We start from the raw sequence: 24,924 nt of genomic DNA, 5'->3' as shown, positions 1-24,924 counted from the left end.
TCTTCTTCAGCAAAACCTGAGGCGAAGTGAATATTCAATACTTCTGCCATGTCTGTCATTACCTGCAAGTTGATCTTGCTCATCCTTTAGTGGACCTATCCCTACTTTAATTTTCCTTTGTTATTTATGTATCTGTAGAGCACATTATTATTTCTTTTTACATTCCTTGATATTTTGATTTTGTAGTTTCTCTTTGCCTTCCTGATGGATTTCTTTAACTTCTCTCCTAAGTTCTTCATATTCCCTTTTCCCCTCCTCTCCTTTCGTATTTAAGAACCTCTTATATGCATTTTTCTTTCGATTAAATTTTCTCTTTAGTTCTTTATTCATCCACGATGCCCCATAATTAGCTTGCTTGTTTTTGGCTTTTAGTGGAATACACTTCTTGAATTCTGTTGATCACCCTTTTAAAGATTTCCCACTGTTTTTCTGACTTCATTTTTCAAGACTTTCTCAGTTTACCTTCTTCAGTTCCACCTTAATTTCCTCATAATTTGCTGTTCCAATCTATTACCTTAGTCTTTGTTCTACTTGTGTCACTCTAGAACCTGATCTTGAATCGTACTATGTTGTGATTACTATTGCTAAGATGCTCTTCTACTCTTACATCTCTGATCTGTTCTGGTTCATTACCCATTACAAGTGATTCTTTTCTTGTTGTGTTTTTTATGTATGAATGAGAAAGGAGTCCTATATACACTGTAAAAACGTGATTCCCTTTTCTCCTTCTGCTACTTCTTCCTGTCAGTTTATTTGGGGGAAGTTGAAATCTCCCATGATTATAATTCTATGCCTGCTACTCAACTCATAGATTTGCCTTTATATTTCTTCCTCCAATTTCCTTTCACTATTTGGTGGTCTATTGTATACTTTTGTGAGGGTGATGGATCCCTTATCTTTTAACTCAATCCCAATGGAGTCTGTGTATCTATATTACTGTGAGTTACATCCTTTTCTTCTGCAGCCGTTATGTTATCTTTAACAAGTGCAGGCACTCCACCTCCCCTTCTGAAATATGTTAGATCTGGCAATATTTAGTTGCCAATCCTGTTCTCTATGTAGCCATGTTTCAGTCAAGATGGTGGCTTGCCACCACCTTCTCAAGGGCAATTAGGGATGGACAGTAAATGTTGCTCTTGTTAGCGACGCCCACATCCCGTGAATTAATTTTTAAAACTCTACCCAGATCCTCTCTACAAATTATTGGCTCCAGTTCATCCATTTTGTTTTGAATACGAGGTACATTGCTGTACAAACAGTTCTCTGTAATCTCCTCCAGCCCACAACCACCCCCGAGATTAGCACTCTGCTAATTCTGCCCCCTTGAGCATCCTTGATTATAATTGCTCAACCATTGGTGGCCGTGCCTTCTGTTGTCGAGGCCCTAAGCTCTGGAACTTCCTGCCTAAACCTCTCCGCCTCTCTACCTCTCTTTCCTCTTCAAGACGCTCCTTAAAACCTACCTCTTTGACCAAGCTTTTGGTCACCTGCGCTAATTTCTACTTATGTGGCTCGATGTCAAATATTTTATCTCATAATACTCCTGTGAAACACCTTGGGATGTTTCACTACGTTAAAGGTGCCAAAATACAAGTTGTTGTTGTTTAAATTGTTATTTATTATTCCTCCCTCTGTGCTGTACCTCCATATAATAACATAAGCAGTGTCACAGGAAACATAACTCACTTTGAAAGGAATGGCAGTGTTGTAGTTCTCCGGAATCTCCCATGTTAATAGTACCGATGTCTTCATTACAGCTTTCACATGAAAATTTTTTGCAAACACTGCTGAAAAAGTAAGGAGAGCGACAATTTAGATGGGACTGCTCCAACTTTCGGTTTGAACATTATCAGTGCTCTGACCAGCTGAACATGTATGCACAATTCACCTCTCCTACCGATATTTTGCACAACCTGTTATCAACTTGAACCTCTATAAATCTTACCTTTGTAAGTCATGCAGGTGTATGCAGTCTCAGCGGTATGCATGTACTTGAGCACAGAAGTCCCCAAAGTATATCAAGACTCAAGAACTTTACCTTTCAAGTTGGTAGAAAGCAGTGAGATCTAATGTATAATCTTGTGACCCAACTCCCTAATATTGTCACCCACCTGCATCTAGGAGCACACAACAGACAAATCCTACCTGGATCCAGTGGCAGTGTCCGGAATTGAACACTAGGACTATATGGACCAGGACCTTTACTTGTATGAGATCGCACTTTGATATCATAAGTGGTGTCGGGTTTTAGGTTGATGAGCTTCAGACTTGTCTCCGGAGAAGCCACAGAGAGCTCTATTGGATTGTTTGGGCTGTTGATATCTCTGTACAGCACAATATATTTAGTGATGAAACCATTGCGTTCAGCCAAGACTGGTGGCTGCCAGCTCAGCTGAATAGATGTAGCTGTGGAGCCATCAGCACGTGGGTTTTGGGGAAATCCACTTGGGCGGTCTTCCGGGATTGTGATTTCTTTCACTATCTCTTCCCCGAAGCCGACTTTATTTTTTGAGGAGAGTTTGAAGATGTAAGAGGTGCCTTTGTGGATGTCAGTAGCTGTGTAATGGTCATCCCTCTCCGAAAACTCCAATGTTGTTAGTAGTTCAGAGTCTTTGCGTCCAAATTTTAAACGATAACCCAGTGTTGGTCCGAAGGTTTCTACAGGAGGGTGCCACTGAATAAGAGCAGTGTTCATCTGGGTGTGACTAACCAGAAGCCTGGGTTTCCCAGGAACTGTAACAATAAAGTAAGACATGAATTAGAATTCTTTCATTAGTATCCCATAAGGTTTGTACAAGAAAGATGCACTTATCTCATGTAGTTGTCAATTCAAGAATGAGTTATGCATCACATACAAAAATCTGCATTCCCTGAGAACCACCTCCATCACACATTATCTTTGGTACATGTGTCAGGATTCTGGTTCTGGTGAAAATACAGGCAGGTATTAATAAGATTAACACATGTATCCAAAAGATGTGGCAAAATGGTTTTGGGCAAGAATTGACAAAGAATAATCAATATCCGTCAGGAAGTTCCGATTAAGTTGAAGGGTATACAATATCAAACTGAGAGACAAATGTTCCAACAGTTCAGAACGTCATTTTAACTTAAGACAAAATTACAATTCATTGACATTGGTAGATGTGCTGTTGCTTGAGGCTAGTCCAGGACCTGGAGTCCAATTTTTGATACTTAACCACAGACCTACTGCAACAACAATAGCTTGTATTTATATAGCGCCTTTAACGTAGTAAAACGCCCCAAGGTGCTTCACAGGACTGTTATAAGACAAAAAAATGTGATGGTTGTTCACCAATCACTGCAACGCAGGAAAATTACTGAAGCATTATTTCTTAACTGACATAAAGCATATTACATACCTTACTGATACAACAATTTATATAGCATCTTTAACATAAAACACCCTACAGCGCTTAGCAACAGAGCAGTAAGCATTCATCCACTAATATCGCCAACATTCATTTCTAGGCTATACTATTTGTATTGCTAGTTACTGATTACTTTTAAAACTTGCTTAAGATTCAATGGCCTAGAAATTTACTATCGCCCCGTTTGGGGACAGTAACATTCGGGAGTTGGGAATCTTTGCGCCAGGCGCTGATGTCCCGCCCTGCTCCCTAAATTCGAGTTATCGCCCCTGGAAGGGAGTGGAACGCTAAATCAAGCGCTCCACTTCCTTCTTGGGACGGTAACAGGGCGGACGCCTCAGCTGCACCATGCACTGGGCCGCGCAGCACTGCCGCGTACGATGGGCTCTTTCCACAATTAAAGGAAAGGGCCCACGCTGCCAACTCTGCCAAAGAAGGCAGCTCCTACCTGGACCACTGGAGAACTGGGGTGCCACACGATCAGCCCAGCACTCAAGTCGAGTGCCGGACTGAACGATCGCGGCCAGGTCCCCGCGAATAACATAAAGGGAAGATTTTGTTTTTTTTACAGCAGCTGGCCACCTCGCCTTTAATTTTCGCCCCGGTAGCGGCCGGCCGCCCGGTGCACGTCCCCTGACACAGTCGCTGTCATCGCCCCACTCTACTTCAGGGGGAAAAACCCAATTTAGGGGCCGTGGCGATGCGCACAGCGATGACATTATGACATTATGCAGGAGATCGGACGCCGTAGCGTCACTGCTAAACTCCCGCCGAATTTAACGGGGGTTGTTAGCGGCGCCGCGCCCGGTCGCAACTCTGGGGCACTAATGGGAGGGGTGAGTGCACTCAATTTCTCCCTCAATAACTCTGGTTACCCGTTCCAAAAACCTCTTAATCCTGGTTATTTACATTGTATTATGTGCTATCACGGTGCGCTTGCAGTATTCACTCAAGAGGCAAGTATTTTATATGCTTATTCTTCCCTCCTTCCTCCATGAAGCCTTTCCTTTTCTCAGCTATTAACACGATAGAAAAGATCAGATCCTTTCAGCGGCTTATTTTAAACAATACAAATTTTATTTAGTGGCCTACACTGGAAAACAAACTCTGAATAGATGACTTTTTAAAAAAGTTTTGATACTCACACCTGAGTTATTATTTGTAAATGTTCTGCCTGCCTATGATACACTCAAGGTATTGTAGTTCTATAGCAGCAGTAACAATTCATACTTCTATCTCTGTCCTGCTCTAATACAGACACATAGATTTAAAATAGTCGGTAGAAGGATTACAGGGGAGATGAGGGAACATTTCTTCACCTCGAGGATGGTGGGGGTCTGGAACTCACTGCCTGAAAGGGTGGTAAAGGCAGAAACCCTCATCACATTTAAAAAGTACCTGGATGTGCACTTAAAGAGCCGTAATCTACAGGGCTATGGACCTAGAACTGGAAGGTGGGATTCGGCTGGGTAACTCTTTTTTGACCAACATGGATACGATGGGCCTCCTTCTGTGTCGTAATTATTTATGATTCTATGCGGCACAGAATTTGTCAAGAGGAGCTCGAATTCTCTTTTCTACCTGATTGCAATACGACATTGGTTGTTATGGTGCATTCTGGGTATTGCAGTTCCATAGAGCAGGAGGAAAACGACAGGCCCCTCCCCATCTTGCATCACACACACAGAATGCCCACTGCAGCTAGAAACCCTCAACAGGCAAATTTGAAAGTGGTGAAATTACCAACTCAAACCTTCGCAGGGGAAACTTTTTGGGGCTATTTCTAATATGAAGTGGCCAATTTTATGGTTAAATGTGCCCATTTTTTTCCATGCTCTGTGTAATCTGTTATGCTGATAAATGTTATCACAAGTTGTACACCAAGTGAAGATGCAAAATTATGTTTGTAAATTAAGTGAAGAAATTGTTTGAGTGAGTAGTTTTCTGATTTAAGGAGTGTTAATCTCAGCTATTTTGTAACAGCTGTTAATAGAAATGTTAATTACGTCTGCTGGCTGAGCTCCTTTAAGAATTTATTAGTCTTACCTGAAGAAACCTGACCAATTGGGTTTTGTCTACAACAACAACTTGTATTTACATAGTGCCTTTAATGTTGTGAAACGTCCCAAGACGCTTCACAGGAGTATTATCTGATAACAATTTGACACCGAGCCGCATAAGTAGAAATTAGTGCCAAAAGCTTGGTCAAAGAGGTATGTTTTAAGGAGTGTCTTGAAGGAGGAAAGAGAGGTAGAGAGGCAGAGAGGTTTAGACAAAGAGTTCCAGAGCTTGGGGCCTATGCAACAGAAGGTATGGCCACCAATGGTTGAGCGATTATAATTAGGGATGGTCAAGAAGGCAGAATTAGAGGAGCAGAGCCATCTTGGGGGGTGGGGAGTTGTCGGGCTGGAGGAGATTACAATAATGGCCATTTCATGCTTTTCATATGTTGCTTAACAGCCTCTTAACTAGTCAAGTAACAACGAAGGATATCAATCCAGCCCCAGAGAGTGGAAAACTGTAAGGAATTGAGCGGAGCAGTGAATTTGTATAGTGGCATGGCCATAATCTGATTTTAAATGACTGGCATTAGAACCCAGTGTTTGCTTTCTTCTACCTTTTCTTTTTCTTAGGCAGTCCTTCGGAGTCGAAGATGACTTGCTTCCACACTAAAAATGAGTTCTCAGGTGACTGATGAGTCCAATGCGAGACCTACTGTCACATGTGGGGCAGACGGTGGTTGAAAGGGCGGGTGGGTGGGGTGGTTGGTTTGTCGTGCGCTCCTTCCTCTGTTCGCGCTTGGCTTCCGTGTGCTCCCAGCAAAGAGACTTGAGGTGTTCGGCGCCTTCCCGGATGCTCCTCCTCCACTTTGAGCGACTTGGGCCAGGGATTCCCAGATGCCGGTGGGGATGTTGCACTTTTTCAAGAAGGCTTTGAGAGTGTCCTTGAAGCATTTCCTCTGCCCACCTGGGGCTCACTTGCCGTGTCGGAGCTCCGAGTAGAGCGCTTGTTTTGGGAGTCTCGTATCGGGCATGTGGACGATGTGGTCCGCCCGGCAGAGCTGATCGAGTGTGGTCAGTGCTTCTATGCTGGGGATGTGCGAGAACACTGACGTTGGTGCGTCTATCCTGCCAATGGATTTGCAGGATCTTGCGGAGGCAGCGTTGGTGGTACTTCTCCAGTGCTTGAGGTGCCTGCTATGTATAGTCCATGTCTCTGAGCCATATAGGAGGGTGGGTATCACTACTGTTGTGCAGACAGTAAGCTTGGTGCCGGGTTTGAGGTCCTGGTCTTTAAACACTCTCTTACTCAGGCGACCGAAGACTGAACTGGTACACTGAAGGCGATGTTGGACTTTGTCATCGCGTCTGCCCTTGCTAACAGTAGGCTCCCGAGGTATGGGAAATGGTCCACATTGTCCAAGGCCTCGTCGTGGATTTTGGCCGGAGCAGGTTGATAGAGGACCTTTCTCTTTCGGATGTTTAGTGTAAGGCCCATGCTCTCATACGCTTCGGTGAAGGTGCTAACAATGGTTTGGATTTCGACCTCCGAGCGTGCGCAGACGCAAGTGTCGTCTGCGTACTGCAGTTTGATGATAGAGGATGGGTTGATCTTGGATCTGGCCTGGAGGTGGCGCAGGTTGAACAGTTTCCCGTTTGTCTGCAGATTAGCTCCACTCTAGAGGGGAGCTTACTGAGTGTGAAATGGAGCATTGCAGCAAGGAAGATCGAGAAAAGCGTTGGTGCGATGACACCCTTGTATGACCCCGGTCCAGATGTGAATTGGATCTGTGGTGGATCCGTTGGTCAGGATCATGGCTTACATGTCATCATGAAGCAGGCAAAGGATGGTGACAAACTTTTGAGGGCAGCCGAATTTGAGGAGGACACTTCATAATCCCTCATGGTTGAGTGTCGAAGGCCTTTTTGTGAGGTCAAAGGCGGCCATGTACAAGGGTTGGTGCTGTTTCCTGCATTTCTCTTGGATTTGACGCACAGTATAGATCAAGTTCTTTGTGCCCCTTACTGGGCGGAATCCGCATTGCGACTCTGGGAGGAGCTCTTCAGCCACTGGGAGAAGGCGATTAAGGAGGATTCTTACAATGTAATTACCACAATGGTCTTTCTTGAAGATGGTCACGATTACGGCATCTCAGAAATTCCCTGGCATGCTCTTCCTTCCAAATAAGAGAAATTAGTTCATGTATTCGTGCCAATAGTGCTTCTCCGCTGTGCTTTTGTACCACGGCAGGGATTTCATCTGCTCCTGAGGCCTTGTTGTTCTTCAGTTGTCAGATGGCCGTTTCAACCTCATGCCGGGCTGGGGTTATACTGAGATGGTGGCGGGTAGCATGCTGCGAAATGGAGTCGAGGACACTTATGTCGAAGTCAGAGTCTCGGTTAAGGAGATCTTCGAAGTGCTCCTTCCAGCGGGTACTGACTACATCTCTGTTCTTGATAAATACCTCTCCGTGCTTGGCTCGCAGTGGGGTAGGACCTTGGGTGCTTGGGCTGCAGGTGGTCTTGACTGCGGTAAAGAATCCACGGACGTCGTGGTTGTCAGCTAGTTGCGGGATCTCCTGCGCTTTCTCCACCCACTATCTGTTTTTTATGTCACGAGTTTTTGTTCGATCTCGGCCTTCAGACGTCTAGAGCTGCTTTCTTGCTCTCGAGTTCTGTATATCAGTGAGTAACCTTTAGCATTGTTGTTGCCAATTTAAGTGTACCTAAGGGTTAAGTCATGGCAGGAGAGCTCGGACACGTGTTACGCTCCTCCTGTACCATGTGGGAAATCAGGGACGTCTCTGGTGTGCGGGAAGTGTATCCGCTTCCAGCTCCTGACGAACCGCGTTGCGGAACTGGAGTTACAGGTGGATTCACTATGGAACATGCACGATGCTGAGAATGACATGAATAGCACGTTTAGTTAATTGGTCTTACCGCGTGTAAAGGGTACACAGCCAGATAGGGAATGGAAGACCAACAGGAAGAGCAGTGCAGGGAAGGTAGTGCAGAGATTCCCTGCGGTCATCCCCCTACAAAACAGATACACCGCTTTGGGTACTGTTGAGGGGGATGACTCATCAAGGGGGAGCAGCAACAGCCAAGTTCATGGCACCATGGTTGGCTCTGCTGCACAGGAGGGCAGAAAAAAGAGTGGGAGAGCGATAGTGATAGGGATTCAATTGTAAGGGGAATAGATAGGCGTTTCTGCGGCTGCAACCGAGACTCCAGGATGGTATGTTGCCTCCCTGGTGCAAGGGTCAATGATGTCTCGGAGCGGGTGCAGGACATTCTGAAAAGGGAGGGTGAACAGCCAGTTGTCACGGAGCATATAGGTACCAATGACATAGGTAAAAAACGGGATGAGGTCCTACGAGGCGAATTTAGGGAGCTAGGAGGTAAATTAAAAAGTAGGACCTCAAAAGTAGTAATCTCAGGATTGCTACCAGTGCCACGTGGTAGTCAGAGTAGGAATCGCAGGATAGCTCTGATGAATACGTGGCTTGAGGAGTGGTGCAGAAGGGAGGGATTCAAATTCCTGGGACATTGGAACCGGTTCTGGGGGAGATGGGACCAGTACAAACCGGACGGTCTGCACCTGGGCAGGACCGGAACTAATATCCGAGGGGGAGTGTTTGGTCGTGCTGTTGGGGAGGACTAAACTAATATGGCAGGGGGATGGGAACCTATGCAGGGAGACAGAGGGAAATAAAAAGGAGGCAGAAGCAAAATATAGAAAGGAGAATAGTAAAAGTGGAGGGCAGAGAAACCCAAGGCAAAAAACAAAAAGGTACACATTCCAGCAAAATTCTAAAGGGGCAAAGTGTGTTAAAAAAAACAAGCCTGAAGGCTCTGTGCCTTAATGCGAGGAGTATTCGGAATAAGGTGGATGAATTAACTGCGCAAATAGCAGTTAACGAATACGATGTGATTGGCATCACGGAGACATGGCTCCAGGGGGTCCAAGGCTGGGAACTCAACATCCAAGGGTATTCAGCATTTAAGAATGATAGACAGAAAGGATAAGTAGGCGGGGTGGCGTTGCTGGTTAAAGATGAAATCAATGCAATTGTAAGGAAGGACATTAACCTGGATGATGTGGAATCGGTATGGGTGGAGCTGCGGAATTCCAAAGGGCAGAAAACGCCAGTGGGTGTTGTGTATAGACCACCAAATAGTAGTAGTGAGGTTGGGGACAGCATCAAACAAGAAATAAGGGATGTGTGCAATAAAGGTACAGCAGTAATCATGGGCAACTACACATTGATTGGGCTAACCAAATGGTAGCAATGCGGTGGAGGAGGATTTCCTGGAGTGTATTAGGGATGGTTTTCTAGACCAATATGTCGAGGAACCAACCAGGGAGCTGGCCATCCTAGACTGCGTATTGTGTAATGAGAAGGGACTAATTAGCAATCTTGTTTTCCGAGGCCCCTTGGGGAAAAGTGACCATAATATGGTAGCATTCCTTATTAAGATGGAGAGTGACAAAGTTAATTCGGAAACTAGGGTCGTGAACTTAAGGAAAGGTAACTTCGACGGTATGAGGCGTGAATTGGCTAGAATAGACTGGCAAACGATACTAAAAGGGTTGACGGTGGATAAGCAAACATTTAAAGATCACATGGATGAACTTCAGCAAATGTACATCCCTGTCTGGAGTAAAAATAAAACTGGGAAGGTGGCTCAACCATGGCTAACAAAGGAAATTAAGGATAGTGTTAAAGCCAAGGAAGAGGCATATAAATTGGCTGGAAAAAGCAACAAACCTGAGGACTGGGAGAAATTTAGAATTCAACAGAGGAGAACTAAGGGTTCAATTAAGAGGGGGAAAATAGAGTTCGAGAGGAAGCTTGCAGGGAATATAAAAACTGACTGCAAAAGCTTCTATAAATATGTGAAGAGAAAAAGATTAGTGAAGACAAACATAGGTCCCTTGCAGTCGGATTCAGGTGAAATTATAATGGGGAACAAAGAAATGCCAGAGCACTTGAACAAATATTTCATAGAAACATAGAAAATAGGTGCAGGAGTAGGCCATTCGGCCCTTCTAGCCTGCACCGCCATTCAATGAGTTCATGGCTGAACATGCAACTTCAGTACCCCATTCTTGCTTTCTCGCCATACCCCTTGATCCTCCTAGTAGTAAGGACTTCATCTAACTCCCTTTTGAATATATTTAGTGAATTGGCCTCAACTGCTTTCTGTGGTAGAGAATTCCACAGGTTCACCACTCTCTGGGTGAAGAAGTTTCTCCTCATCTCAGTCCTAAATGGCTTACCCCTTATCCTTAGACTGTGACCCCTGGTTATGGACTTCCCCAACATTGGGAACATTCTTCCTGCATCCAACCTGTCTAAACCCGTCAGAATTTTAAACGTTTCTATGAGGTCCCCTCTCATTCTTCTGAACTCGTGAATACAAGCCCAGTTGATCCAGTCTTTCTTGATAGGTCAGTCCCACCATCCCGGGAATCAGTCTGGTGAACCTTCGCTGCACTCCCTCAATAGCAAGAATGTCCTTCCTCAAGTTAGGAGACCAAAACTGTACACAATACTCCAGGTGTGGCCTCACCAAGGCCCTGTACAACTGTAGCAACACCTCCCTGCCCCTGTACTCAAATCCCCTCGCTATGAAGGCCAACATGCCATTTGCTTTCTTAACCGCCTGCTGTACCTGCATGCCAACCTTCAATGACTGATGTACCATGACACCCAGGTCTCGTTGCACCTCTCCTTTTCCTAATCTGTCACCATTCAGATAATAGTCTGTCTCTCTGTTTTTTACCACCAAAGTGGATAACCTCACATTTATGCACATTATACTTCATCTGCCATGCATTTGCCCACTCACCTAACCTACCCAAGTCACTCTGCAGCCTCATAGCATCCTCCTCGCAGCTCACACTGCCACCTAACTTAGTGTCATCCGCAAATTTGGAGATACTACATTTAATCCCCTCGTCGAAATCATTAATGTACAGTGTAAACAGCTGAGGCCCCAGCACAGAACCCTGCGGTAACCCACTAGTCACTGCCTGCCATTTCGGTTCTGTCTTCACAAAGGAAGATACAAATAACCTTCCGAAGATACTAGGGAACAGTGGGTCGAGTGAGAAGGAGGAACTGAAGGATATCCTTATTAGGCGGGAAATTGTGTTTGGGAAATTGATGGGATTGAAGGCCGATAAATCCCCAGGGCCTGATAGTTTGCATCCCAGAGTGCTCAAGGAAGTGGCCCTAGAAATAGTGGATGCTTTGGTGATCATTTTTCAACAGTCTATCGACTCTGGATCAGTTCCCATGGACTTGAGGGTAGCTAATGTAACACCACTTTTTTTAAAAAGGAGGGAGAGAGAAAACGGGTAATTATAGACCAGTTAGCTTGACATCAGTCGTGGGGAAAATGTTGGAATCAATCATGAAGGATGAAATAGCAGCTCATTTGGAAAGCAGGTACAGCAGGCGGTTAAGAAAGCAAATGGCAGAATGGATTTATGAAAGGGAAATCATGCTTGACGAATCTTCTGGAATTTTTTGAGGATGTAACTAGCAGAGTGGACAAGGGAGAACCAGTGGATGTGGTGTATTTGGACTTTCAGAAGGCTTTTGACAAGGTCCCGCACAAGAGATTGTTGTGCAAAATCAAAGCACGTGGTATTAGGGGTAATATACTGATGTGGATAGGGAACTGGTTTGGCAGACAGGAAGCAGAGAGTCGGGATAAATGGGTACTCTTCAGAATGACAGGCAGTGACTAGTGGAGTGCCGCAGTGCTCCGTGTTGGGACCCCAGCTCTTTACAATATACATTAATGATTTGGATGAAGGAATAGAGTGCAATATCTCCAAGTTTGCAGATGACACTTAACTAGGTGGCGGAGTGAGCTGCGAGGAGGACGCTAAGAGGCTGCAGGGTGACTTGGACAGGTTAGGTGAGTGGACAAATGCATGTCAGATGCAGTATAATGTGGATAAATATGAGGTTGTCCATTTTGGGGGAAAAAACACGATGGCAGATTATTATCTGAATCGCAGCAGACTAGGAAAAGGGGAGGTGCAACGAGAGCTGGGTATCATGGTTCATCAGTCACTGAAAGTGGGCGTGCAGGTACAGCAGGCGGTAAGGCAAATGGTATGTTGGCCTTCATAGCTCAGGGATTTGAGTATAGGAGCAGGGGAGGTCTTACTGCAGTTGTACAGGGCCTTAGTGAGGCCTCACCTGGAATATTGTGTTCAGTTTTGGTCTCCTAGTCTGAGGAAGGACGCTCTTGCTATTGAGGGAGTGCAGCGAAGTTTCACCAGACTGATTCCAGGGATGGCTGGACTGTCATATGAGGAGAGACTGGATCAACTGGGCCTTTATTCACTGGAGTTTAGAAGGATGAGAGGGGATCTTATAGAAACGTATAAGATTCTGACGGGACGGGACAGGTTAGATGCAGGAAGAATGTTCCCGATATTGGGGAAGTCCATAACCAGGGGACACTGTCTTAGGATAAGGGGTAGGCCATTTAGGATTGAGATGAGGAGAAACTTCTTCACTCAGAGAGTTGTTAACCCGTGGAATTTCCTGCCGCAGAGAGTTGTTGATGCCAGTTCACTGGATATATTCAAGACAGAGTTAGATATGACTCTTACAGTTAAGGGGATCAAGGGGTATGGATTGAAAGCAGGAAAGGGGTACTGAAGGAATGATCAGCCATGATCTTATTGAATGGCGGTGCAGGCTTGAAGGGTCTACTCCTCCACCTATTTTTCTATGTTTCTATGAGTTGTGTTGCTGTTTCCAGTTCAAAAATGCCTTGCGCTTACGGTTTATTAGCTCCTGGATCTCCTGGTCATTCTCGTCGAACCAGTCTTGGTGCTTCCTGGTCGAGTGACTGAGCATCTCTTCACAGATGTTAATTATGGAGGCCTTGAAGGCAGACCAGGTGCTGTGGTCACTCTGCGTCTCTGGATCGCTGGGAGTCGTCAGGTTGGTTGTGAGGCGCAGGCTGAATAGGGCTTACTGAGCAGGGCCTTTGAGTGCTCCAGTGTTGATTTTCCTGCGGCATCGTTTCTGTTGCCGCTGTTGTTTTGGGGCTACATTAGTGGACATCACCGAGCGGATTAGGCGTTGGTCAGTCCAGCAGTCATCAGCTCCTGTCATGGCGCAGGTGATGCGGACGTCCTTGCGATTCCTCGCACAGACGATGACTTAGTCTAGCAGATGCCAGTGCTTGGAGCGAGGGTGTACCATTCGAGTTTGTTTTCCCTACCCCTCTCTGCCAATCACAGCTCCCCAGAGGTCTGTGTCCTTTCCAGCTCTGGCATTAAAGTCGCCAAGCAGGATCAGCTTGTCTCCCGTCGGGACTCAGGACAGGGATTGTTCAAGGCTGGAGTAGAATTCCTCTTTGGTCTCATCTGTAGCTTCCAGTGTTGGGCCGTACGCGCTGGTTCCAGGCTAGGGTGAGCCGAAGAGTCATGAGGCGTTCGTTTATTTCATAAGGGGAGTCTGAGACGCCCAACTAGCTCAATTTTTATGGCGAAGCCTACCCTATGGAGGAGACGTTCTTCTTCTGGTTTACCTTTCCAGAAGAAGGTGTAACCAGCCCCTTATTCCTTGAGCAGGACATCCCCTGCCCACCGAGTCTCGCTTAGGGCTGCGATGTCTATGTCAAAACGTCTGAGCTCCCAGAAAACGATAGCAGTACTGCGGTCTGGTCTGTCGCTGTTGGAGTTGTGCATGAGGGTCCTGATGTTCCTGGTCCCGAACTTCATTTTAAAGGGTGCAAGATGCCTGTGTGTGAAATATTTTATCGTGGGGTAGCCATTGCACACCGGCTACCACACAGGCTTGGCAGAGCAAGGTCTTGGTCCAATGGCAAGGGGATCCAAGACGATTGGAGACCAGGCTCTGCTGCATTGGCCTAGTACATATACAGAATCATACTCCTACTGTCCTCCTCCCTTCTTCCCGTAGGTCCTCTCTCCCTGAGTTTCATAGGCTGCAGTGTAGGCCTCCCGACCTCATTGTTGGCCCGTGCTGCCTGGGCCTTGACCCCGCTGCTGGTCCATGTTGCTGGGTCCCGACCTCGCTCCTAGGCCCCAACCCGGTTCCTGGGCCCTGACCTCGCTCCTGGGCTCCGACCCCACTTCTGGGCCCTGACCCCGCTCCTGGGCTTCAACCTCGCTGCTGGGTCCTGATCACTCTCCTGGCCTTGACCTCGCTCCTGGGCCCCGACCTCGCTCCTGGGCCCCGACCGGTCTCCACCTCGCTGCTGGGCTCGACCTCGCTCCTGGGTCTTGATCATGCTCTTGGCCTTGACATCGCTTCTGGGCCTTGACCCCGCTCCTGGGCCCCGACCTCGCTCCCGGGCCCCGACCTCGCTCCCGGGCCCCGACCTCGCTCCCGGGCCCCGACCTCGCTCCTGGGTCCCAGGCTTGCTTTCATGTGTGCAATCAACCTCCAAGTTTTGAATTCAAAACAAAGACTACAATCAAAGGTTTAAAAATTGTGCACATTGCTGGAGTAATTTCTTTGAAAATTATACTTTTATGATTATCTTGTTAGCTTTGGTTTCCTTTGTATTAGTAATAATTTAGTTACACACCTTGAGATTTCCAATTTCCCATAAATGAGGGGACCTAACAGAGTTCTTTAAAATTTTCAAGAGGTTTGATAAGGTGCAATCCAAAAATAGGGTGAGATGAAGAGAGGTGGGGGATGCTCAAAAACACAGGCATAGACCTTTAGGGCCGAATGGCCTGTTTCTGTTCTGTAAATTCTATGTAGTAGCTCAGCTAGAATGTATAATTTTCTATTGTATAGAGCTGGTCATTGCCTCAGAACTTTTCAACAGCTTACCACTCAGCTGTTTAAAGTGCTACAAACCCAGCTTTTCAGCTGATTGAAATTCTGGTGAGCATGATGCAGTTAGTTGTTTAAAAGCCCAATGGCTCGATGGGCGAGGGGTGTGCTCATTCTGTGGAGCTGTGCTCCCAGACAGCCCTCTCCCACTAACAGTAACACTGAATCAGCTAATACACTACCACAATTACAGGAACATCCATGATGAACAGCTATTCTGTGAAAGAGCTGATCTGTTCATTGTTGAATAAACTCCAGCTGAGCGAGTGAGCTAATTTGTACCTGGTTGTTTTAATTACCCCTGCATCAAACTGCCACATCTCGCCCTGAAAGCCCATTAACAATGCACGTTTTTCAAAGAAAATGTCATTACTAATTTCACTCCCCCTTTCTTTTGTATTAAGTGCAGAAAACAGAGTTAGCCCAGAAAAGACAAAAATCTGATGGTTTTCAACTAGCTTTAATATTTGTTTCTGTCATCATTGCCAAAAAGAAACATTTGCCCTGATTGGTTGATTTTGTGGCAGTTGCTGATATTGAAAAGATTTTAGTAATTTGATTGGGTGGTCTTGTTGGTGTTGACCTACTGTTGGAATGCAAGTTTTCCCATTTGTCCAGTGAATAGAACCAATTTTTTCATTGTTATGCATTTAGCTAATGAGATATTTTAGCCAATGGTATATCTTAGCTAATCGCCACGATCAGCTTATCAAACAGTGGTTATTTAAGCCGATCACTATCTTTTGCCCAATTGAGCACAGGGCATTTTTTCCTATGGGAGCGCTAATTCAGTGGTTGTGAAGTTGAGGTGGCCTGAGACAAGACCTGTGAACTATGCATCTAAATCTGGGATCCTTGTGTGTTCATTAAAGGCCATCTGTTCCTTGATGGAATGGATAATATTGGGGTTGATGTTGGTCATGGGCCATGACTGTGGGTTCCTCAATCTTCACAGCTGAGCATTTGATGATGCCTTAAGGATGACACCAGAGGCATATAATTATTACTATTTTTGCAACTGTTCCTATACAGCTCTGTGGAACTAGATGGGCCTGCTAGCCCTGCATAACAATGTCAACTTAAATGTGGATGAAAGAAAGAAAGACTTGCATTTCTATCCTTCTTCTTAGGCAGTCCCCCGTAGTCGAGGATGACTTGCTTCCGCACTAAAATGCGTTTTAAGGTGACTGATAAGACCATTGCAGGATCTACAGACCCTGTCACAGGTGGGGCAGATGGTAGTTGGAGGGACCTGTGGGTGGAGTGCTTGGTTTGTCTTAAGCTCCTTGCACTCTTTGTACTTGACTTCCGCGTGCTCCTGGCAAAGAGACTCGAAGTGTTTGGCGCCTTCTCGGATGCTTTTCCTCCACTTTGAGCAGTCTTGGGCCAGGGATTCCCAAGAGTCGGTGGGGATGTTACATTTTTTCAAAGAGGCTTTGAGGGTGTCCTTGAAGCGTTTTCTCCGCCCTCCTGGGGCTCGCCTGCCGTGATGTCGGTCGGAGTAGAATACTTGTTTCGGGAGTCTAGAATCGGGCATGTGGACAAGGTGGGCCGTCCACCAGAGCTGATCGAGTGTGGCCAATACCTCGATGCTGGCACATTTATAGAGCGCCTTTCACGACCACCGGATGTTTTAAAGCACTTTGCAGCCAATGAAGTACTTTTTGAAGTGTAGTCACTGTTGTAATGGACCTTGTTTTCTGGCTGACACTATTCCAGGAGACCGACTCAATCCGGTGATAAATGCATTCCACACAGCTGTGCCCTTTACAGTCACAGAGAGCTGCGCTCATCAAATAGCAGGTCCTCAAATCTTCTGCTACTGTACGGCACTGTTTAGTAATTGCATTCCACAAGAATCTCACACTCCTCTGACAATGCTCTTCTGTCAGTCCCAAGTGCGGCATTCTGCATATAGATCCTCACCCTTGGTTATGGTCAGCTTCTGAGTCCTGCAACTCTGGGCCTTCATCTCCTATTTGTCCTCTTACACGTGCAATTTTTAGAACATCCATAAGGATGACACTGAGATGGCCCAGTGTCATGAACAGAATTGTTGTTTCAAACACATAGTCCATTTGTTTTTTAAGAGACCCAACTACCAAAGGAATTTAGACAGAAAATATACTTTAACAAAACAAAAAGAACTTGTAAAACGAAATAATAAAATTATTGTTTCTGTTGAAAAGGCACTTTTCTCTTCCTTGCAGTGTCCACCGGTTACGGAAGTCCTCAAGCATACCAGTGGGCACTGCATGATCCCTCTGCAGGGCCACCTGGGCATGGACAAGACTGAGCAAGAGAGGTGTGCAGCCAGAGTGACCCCCACCCCATTGGCCATGTGTTCATCCTGGACTTGTAGATTGCCATCTTGACCAAGCCCAGGAGCAGACCCACAGGAAGGGCGTTCGACTTCCCAGACCCCCTCTACACCAGAGGCCAAAGGTTAGGAGTGTCGGGCTTAAAGTGAAGCCAAAAGTTGAGGAGCAACCCCCTCAAATAATTAAATCGGGGCTGCAACCTCTCGCATTCAATAAATATGTAGATCATGGACTCATCCAAGCCACAAAAGTTACAGGTACCCTGGGAGTCTGTGAAATAGCTTAAAAACCTATTGCAAGAGACCGCTCTGTGAAAAGCTCTCCACCCAGATCCCCAATGACGCAAACTCCCACATAAACTGCCGTATAGAGACCACGCCACTGAGGCCCTCCTCTTCCACCCGCCTCCGCCAGATGGAATGGCAAGTCCTGCTACTCATATAACAAACAAAAAATCTATATTGCTGTACTGTTGCTGGATTTCTTGAGGAGTTTCATCCTGTTCTTGGCAGTTCTGAGCTGGACTTGTGTGTTGCAGATGTGCAAGGCTCTCAAGAATGCAAGATCAGAGACATGACTCATTCTCACTGGATCAACTTTACACATGCGCGCACGCATAAACACTCACCATTAATGAGATTTATTGGTATTTTACTGACGGCTTTGCCCATTTGTGTTCAATTATCGGAAAATATGAGGCATTGCTATATCTTGGTACTGTTATATTGGCACCACATTTTCTACGATCAGCGAACTCACCCCCGCCACCCCTCTTGCAGACAGCTTTTTATCTACCTAGTCTTCAAGTGGGTCATTCATCCACTGTAAGAAGCTACTTTTTACAATAATTGCCACAGCCAAATGTCTGTTGTGGCATTGGGGGTCATTTTGACTTTGTGCGATAGTGAAAAACGGGCAATATCGGATCAACCGCCCTTTGCACACCTCTCCCAATTTTAATAGAGGCAGTCAGCCGTGGCTCAGTGGAGAGCATGCTTTCCTCAGAATCAGAAGGTTGTGGGTTCAAGTCCCACTCCAGGAACTTGAACACATAAATCTAGGCTGACACTCCAGTGCAGTACTGAGGGAATGCTGTGCTGTCGGAGGTGCCATCTTTCAGATGAGACGTTAAACTGAGGCCCTGTCTGCTATCTCAGGTGGACGTAAAAGATCCCATGAAACTATTTCGAAGGAGAGCTGGGGAGTTATCCCAGCTGTCCTAGACAATATTTATCCCTCAATCAATATAACTATAAAACAGATTATCTGGTCATTATGATATTGCTGTTTATGGCAGATTGTGAGCAAATTGGCTGCCGCGTTTCCAACATTACAACAGTGACTACACTCCGAAAGTACTTCATTGGCTGTAAAGCGCATGAAACGTCCAGTGGTCATGAAAAGTGCTGTATAAATCCAAGTCTTTCTTTTCTTTTTTAATTAATTAAGTTGAAGCCAATGGAAATTAAAAAGGAAAGAGATGTAAAACGGGCTGCTGATTCACTGTCACTCATTCTGCACTATTGCACAAAGTCTAGGTCTGGACTGGAGGAAGGTATACAGTGGTGTTCCCCAGCAGTCTGTACTAGGACCATTACTTTTCTTGCTATATATTCAGCCAGTGGCTCAGTTGGTAGCACCTCGCCTCGAAGTCACAAGGCTGTGCGTTCAAGACCCACTCCAGAGACTCGAGCATGAAACTCGAGGCTGAAACTCCAGTGCTGCACTGTCAGCGGTGCCGTCTTTCGGATGAGATGTTAAACCGAGGCCCTGTCTTCTCTCAGTTGGACATAAAAGATCCCATGGCACGATTTCAAAGAAGAGCAGGGGAGTTATCCCTCGTGTCCTGGCCAATATGTACCCTCTATCAACATCACAAAAACAGATTATCTGGTCATTATCACATTGCTGTGTGTGGGAGTTTGCTGTGTGCAAATTGGCTGCCTCGTTTCTTACATTACAACAGTGACTGCACTCCAAAAGTACTTCATTGTCTGTAAAGCGCTTTGGGCCGTCCGGTGGTTGTGAAAAGTGCTCGATATTAATGACTTGGGAGTACAGGGCACAATTTCAAAACTTGCAGATGACAAAACTTGGAAGTATAGTTAACAGTGAGAAGAATAGTTAGTAACAGACTTCAAGAGGACGTAGACAGGCTTGTGAAATGGGTGGACACGTGGCAGATGAAATTTAACACAGAAAAGTGTGAAGTGACGCATTTTGGTAGGAAGAACGAGGAGAGGCAACATAAACTAAAGGGTACAAACCTAAAGGGGGTGCATGAACAGAGAGACCTGTGGGTATATGTGTACAAATCACTGAAGGTGGCAGGGCAGGTTGAGAAAATGAGCCTAAGGGATCCTGTGCTTCATAAATAGAGGCATAGAGTAAAAAAGCAAGGAAGTTCTGATGAACCTGTATAAAACATTGGTTCGACCTCACTTGATGTATTGTGTCCAATTACCACACTTTAGGAAGGATGTGAAGGCCACGGAGAAGGTGCAGATAAGATTTACAAGAATGATTCCAGGGATGAGGGACTTCAGTTACGTGGATAGAATAAAGAAGCTGGGGTTGGTCTCCTTGGAGCAGAGAAGGTTGAGAGGAGATATAGTAGAGGTGTTCAAAATCATGAGGGGTCGGGACAGAGTAGGTAAAGAGAATCTGGTTCCATTGGCAGAAGGGTTGAGAACCTGAGGACACAGATTTAAGGTGACTGGCAAAAAAAACAGAGGTAACATGAGGAAAAACGTTTTTACGCAGCAAGTGGTTAGGATTTGGAATGCACTGCCTGAAAGGGTGTTGGGAGGCCGACAAAATTGTGGTTTTCAAAAGGGAATTAAATAAGGGGGAAAAAATTGCAGAGAAAGGGCAAGGGAGTGGGACTAGCTGAATTGCTCTTGCAGAGAGCAGGCATGGACTCGATGGGCCAAATGGCTTCCTTCTGTGTTGTAACCATTCTGTGATTCTAAAAATCCACCCCCATTGCCTTCTACTCGAGGGATGTTTGGGCTGATAGTCTCAAGCTATGATTGGGGTTTGCCTGCAGGATCAATGAGATGGAACAGTGAGAAAGATCATGATGAATACAGTGTGCCGGGTCTGAAAGCAGAAACTTCAGACAGGCCTGTGTAATGTGTGTGGTGAAGAATGATGTCTTGTGTTTCTGAATATCAGCTACTTGAATGAGTGCTGCGGGTTGAACAGATCGCCTGGCCTCCTCCTAAGAAGATGCTCTGACAAACCCGATACCTGTGAAAGGATATGCATCAAACCACAAAAGATGTAGCCATACTACCACAACTAAGGGAAACCTCTGGGTGCTGGGAAAAGCCTAAAGTAGAGCACCATTCAACAACAACAACTTGTATTTATATAGCGCTTTCAAGGTAGTTCACAGGAGTATTATGAGATAAAGAATTTGACACCGAGCCACACAAGGAGATATTAGGGCAGGTGACCAAAAGCTTGGTCAAAGAGGTAGGTTTTAAGGAGTGTCTTGAAGGAGGAAAGAGAGCGAGAGAAGCAGAGAGGTTTAGGCGGGGAGTTCCAGAGTTTGGGGCCGAGGCAACAGAAGGCACGGCCACCAATGTTTGAGCGATTATGATCGGTGATGTTCAGGGGGGCAGAATTAGAGAAGCGCAGACATTCAGTTTTAACAATTAACAGCCAGCTAGAACTGGGGCTTCTTGTTTCTTGTACTCACAGTTTTGTGGAATAATCCATCTTTGAAAACTATCTTACACAGCTACTGTGTTAACATTGTTACTACAAGGTTAATATTGATGCACGTTAGCTAAATGTGTGCAGTGCAAATAGGGTGCCAAACTGACTCCGAAGTGAAACGGTGTGAGACTCTCTCCTCCAGAGAATGTCACTCTGCCCACTTCAATGTCAGATCAGCCCATGACTCCAACTTCAGGCTACAGTTGTAGGGTAAATGTACCCCAAGTCACCCTGCCGGAGTAACAGTCGACAGAAACATAATTTTAAGTTTATCTTTTCCAAGGAACACTTAAGTATTTTCTGTCCATGACTCTGACTTTATGATTAATAAAGTAGTGAGTGCAAAAGGCATGCTGTTTTGAGCCTGAAGGCACCTTCTCTGGAATTTATCAACATAATGAAACATTTATCCCACGTAACAATATATTGTCTCTGATCAGCTGCATTGTATAACTGACTGCCTCAGAATGCACATGTGGCTTACAGTTTTGATTCTCTACTGGTCAGGAATATGTATGCCAGCTCCAACAAGTATTGAGGATTTGTCATTGGCATGTTTACTGCCTTGGCAATGTGGTGTGGTAGTGATGGTTAAGGTGTCCATCATCACCACACCACCATGGGCTAAGCCTTATTATGACTCCCTTGTTGGAACATGTTAAGATCACACCCAATAAAAGAAGTACTGCTTCTGCTCGTTTCCTAGGAGATGCAGTTCCTTCAAAACTGGGTAACTTTATTTTACGGCTATGGGGTAGTCAGCCCCAGAATGGGTTTAATACTTTCTTGATTTGGTCTGGGGATATGGTAGCATAGTGGTTATGTTACTGGACTAGTAATCCAGAGATCTGGACTAATGGCACCATGGCAGCAGGGAATTTAAGTTCAGTTTTTTAAATAAATCTAGAATTAAAAAGTTAGTATTTAATGGTAACCATCAAACTGCCGGATTGTCACAAAAACACATCTGGCTCACTAATGCCCGGTCTAGTCTATATATGACTCAAGACCCACAGCAATGTGGTTGACTCTTAATTGCCCTCTGAAATGGCCCAGCAAAGCTTCAGTCTCCTGTTTCTGTTCAGGAGCACTGCCTCACAGACACATCTAATTTCAATATTCCTATGTGATTGACGACAATTGCCATTTAAACCATCTGTGATGATCGAGAAGAGGAGATTTTTTTTAAAAACGGGCTTCCTTTTAACCAACACAAATAAACTACTGAAACAGTAAGGCAAAGAATTGCAGAAGGCAGCACTGTGTACCTGAATCTGGCCCAAATTATACAATAAAGTTAAATGTGCAAATGAGATGAAATCAGAAATATAAAGGTAACCTAAAACTTTAGCTCGTTGATTGCAATGCTCATAAACCTCCCTACATGAGTGGTTTTGTTGAAACTATGCATGGCTCTGATTTTTCTTTGACAAAGAAACAACACCAAAGAGAAAGAAGCTTAACCTCCAGCAAGCTTGCCAATGAAAACTGGCAAGATTTGTACAAATTTATTCTTGCCTCTGACATTTTTGGCACAGTCAACAGACAGAATGGACTCCCTGCTGTTTTATTCCTTTACATATGGAAGGGTTGGGGGGGGAAGAAACCCTGAACTCCAGAAATAACTGCCCTAGTCTTAGCAAGTTAGAATTTCAATTAGTTTGCTCTGGTGCTTTCTGAGTCTGGACATTGGCTGGTATTATAGATCAAATGCCTGGAACCCAATAATTTTCTCCAGAAATCACTCACCTGCACCAGTGGTTACCACAAGCTTGGCTCTGCTGCGAGCTCCATCTCCTTTTGTTGTGTAAGCTGTCACAGTGACAGAGTAGGTAGTTTCAGGCAAAAGCCCAGAAATGAGCATCTCCTATACACACACAAAAAAGGCAGAAAAAAAAATAAAAACCACAATGAGAACCTCTTCTGTCGTTTTAGGGCATCAGTCAGCTGTTCAGGGCTCTGGTTAATGAGGAAACAGAGCAAATTGGAGGGTGCTAAATTTAATCTATTTTGTATTGATGTTAAACACGAATTAGCCTTTTGAGTAGCAGATCTCGTCATTCTTTGAAACACACATACATTGCTTTTCCTCCCACAGTTTTCTGTACAGTTCAAATGCCCAATTGCACATTTCAGTTAGAAAGTGTTAAGATCCACACATTATTAATTCATTGTATTATTCAAGTGAGCATCCTTTTACACTTTTGAACAAAAGCTGTTACTCAGGGCTAATATGGTGTGTTTGTGCAGGGGTGAAATTGGTGGTCTTTAGTTGTTTTACCTCTTTAAAAGAGTGAGCGGTAAAGGCAGAATTTATCGTAACTTGTCCTATCTGTTCCCTGCCAAAGTACAAACACAGGTTTGGCTGTCTATCTTCGCTATCTGGGCATTGATCGATCAGAGTGGCTCGGGGCAGTAATCAGTCGGGGGGGACACAGTAATTGGTCGGGGGGGGACAGTCATCGGTGGGGGGGGGGGGACACAGTAATCGGCGGGGGCGGGGAGGACACAGTAATCGTTGGGGGGGGGGCAGTAATCGGTCGGGGACAGGGGGGGGGAGGGAACAATAATCGGTCAGGGGGTGGGGACAGTAATCGGTCAGGGGGTGGGGACAGTAATCAGTCGGGGGGGGGGGACAGTAATCAGTCAGGGGCTGGAAACAATAATCGTCGGGGATGGGGACAGTAATCGGTCAGGGGGTGGGGACAGTAATCAGTCGGGGGGGGGGGGACAGTAATCAGTCAGGGGCTGGAAACAATAATCGTCGGGGATGGGGACAGTAATCGGTCAGGGGGTGGGGACAGTAATCAGTCGGGGGGGGGGGGACAGTAATCAGTCAGGGGCTGGAAACAATAATCGTCGGGGATGGGGACAGTAATCGGTCATGGGGTGGAGACAATAATCGTCGGGGGTGGGGGAACAGTAATTGGTCGGGGGGGGATAGTAATCGGTCGGGGAGGGGGGGACAGTAATTGGTCGGGGGAGCAGTAATCGGTGGGGGGGGGCACAGTAATCGGTCGGGGGGGGGCGACTGTAATTGGTCGGGGGGGAGGGGAAACAGTAATCGGTCGGGCGGGGGGGACGACAGTAATTGGTCGGGGGGGGGATACAGTAATCAGCTGGGGGGGGGGGAAGACAGTAATCGTCGGGGGGAGGGGGGGAAACAGTAATTGGTCGGGGGGGAGGACTGTAATCGGTCGAATTCCATTGATTTAACTGGAATAAATAGCTTTACATTTTCCATAAAGGGCAGGTGATCCGTTCCGCCAGATTAATGGCAGACACTGAAGTCATAATCTACCCCATGGTACTCTCCCGAGTTAAACAAGCCAAGACATTAATGATATACAGCGACCATTCAGTGCCACAAATGTCAGTCAGTTGCTCAACCAACAAACATAATTTAAGAATACCAAAGGATATTAAAGAAGTGGTGCTGAGAGCATTAAAACTGTATTCCTCCACAACTCTGACTGCAACAGTTAACTGTACTCACAAAATTATGGCCATCTAAAAAACGAGACAATCTAAAACATACTAAAAACTATGAATAAGATGAATATTGTTTTTGCCAATTGCTGCCATCGCACCCCACGCGCACAGGACAGTATGTACACATGGCACCGTACCG

The 24,924-nt window shown here is 45.6% G+C and overlaps 1 protein-coding gene across 10 annotated transcripts in view; it reads right to left on the bottom strand.

Annotated features, from left to right (window-relative positions):
- Positions 1-24,924, bottom strand: part of LOC139270224 (receptor-type tyrosine-protein phosphatase delta-like) — a 2,930,110-nt gene that overhangs the window by 163,134 nt on the left and 2,742,052 nt on the right. For 4 of the 10 annotated variants that reach the window (XM_070888421.1, XM_070888423.1, XM_070888432.1 and 1 more), the window contains 3 exons: positions 23,043-23,160; positions 2,146-2,733; positions 1,687-1,787 (listed from right to left, as the gene is read on the bottom strand). In XM_070888421.1, the coding sequence (XP_070744522.1) occupies positions 1,687-1,787; positions 2,146-2,733; positions 23,043-23,160 (807 nt within the window). The remainder of the gene's footprint in view (positions 1-1,686; positions 1,788-2,145; positions 2,734-23,042; positions 23,161-24,924) is intronic. The other 6 variants (XM_070888424.1, XM_070888425.1, XM_070888426.1 and 3 more) reach the window with 3 other exon arrangements.

The sequence above is a fragment of the Pristiophorus japonicus genome, chromosome 1 (genome assembly GCF_044704955.1).
Source record: "Pristiophorus japonicus isolate sPriJap1 chromosome 1, sPriJap1.hap1, whole genome shotgun sequence".
Lineage (NCBI taxonomy): Eukaryota > Metazoa > Chordata > Chondrichthyes > Pristiophoridae > Pristiophorus > Pristiophorus japonicus.
The sequence above is the reverse complement of the archived record's forward strand: the minus strand, read 5'-3'. Positions and strand labels throughout refer to the sequence as shown.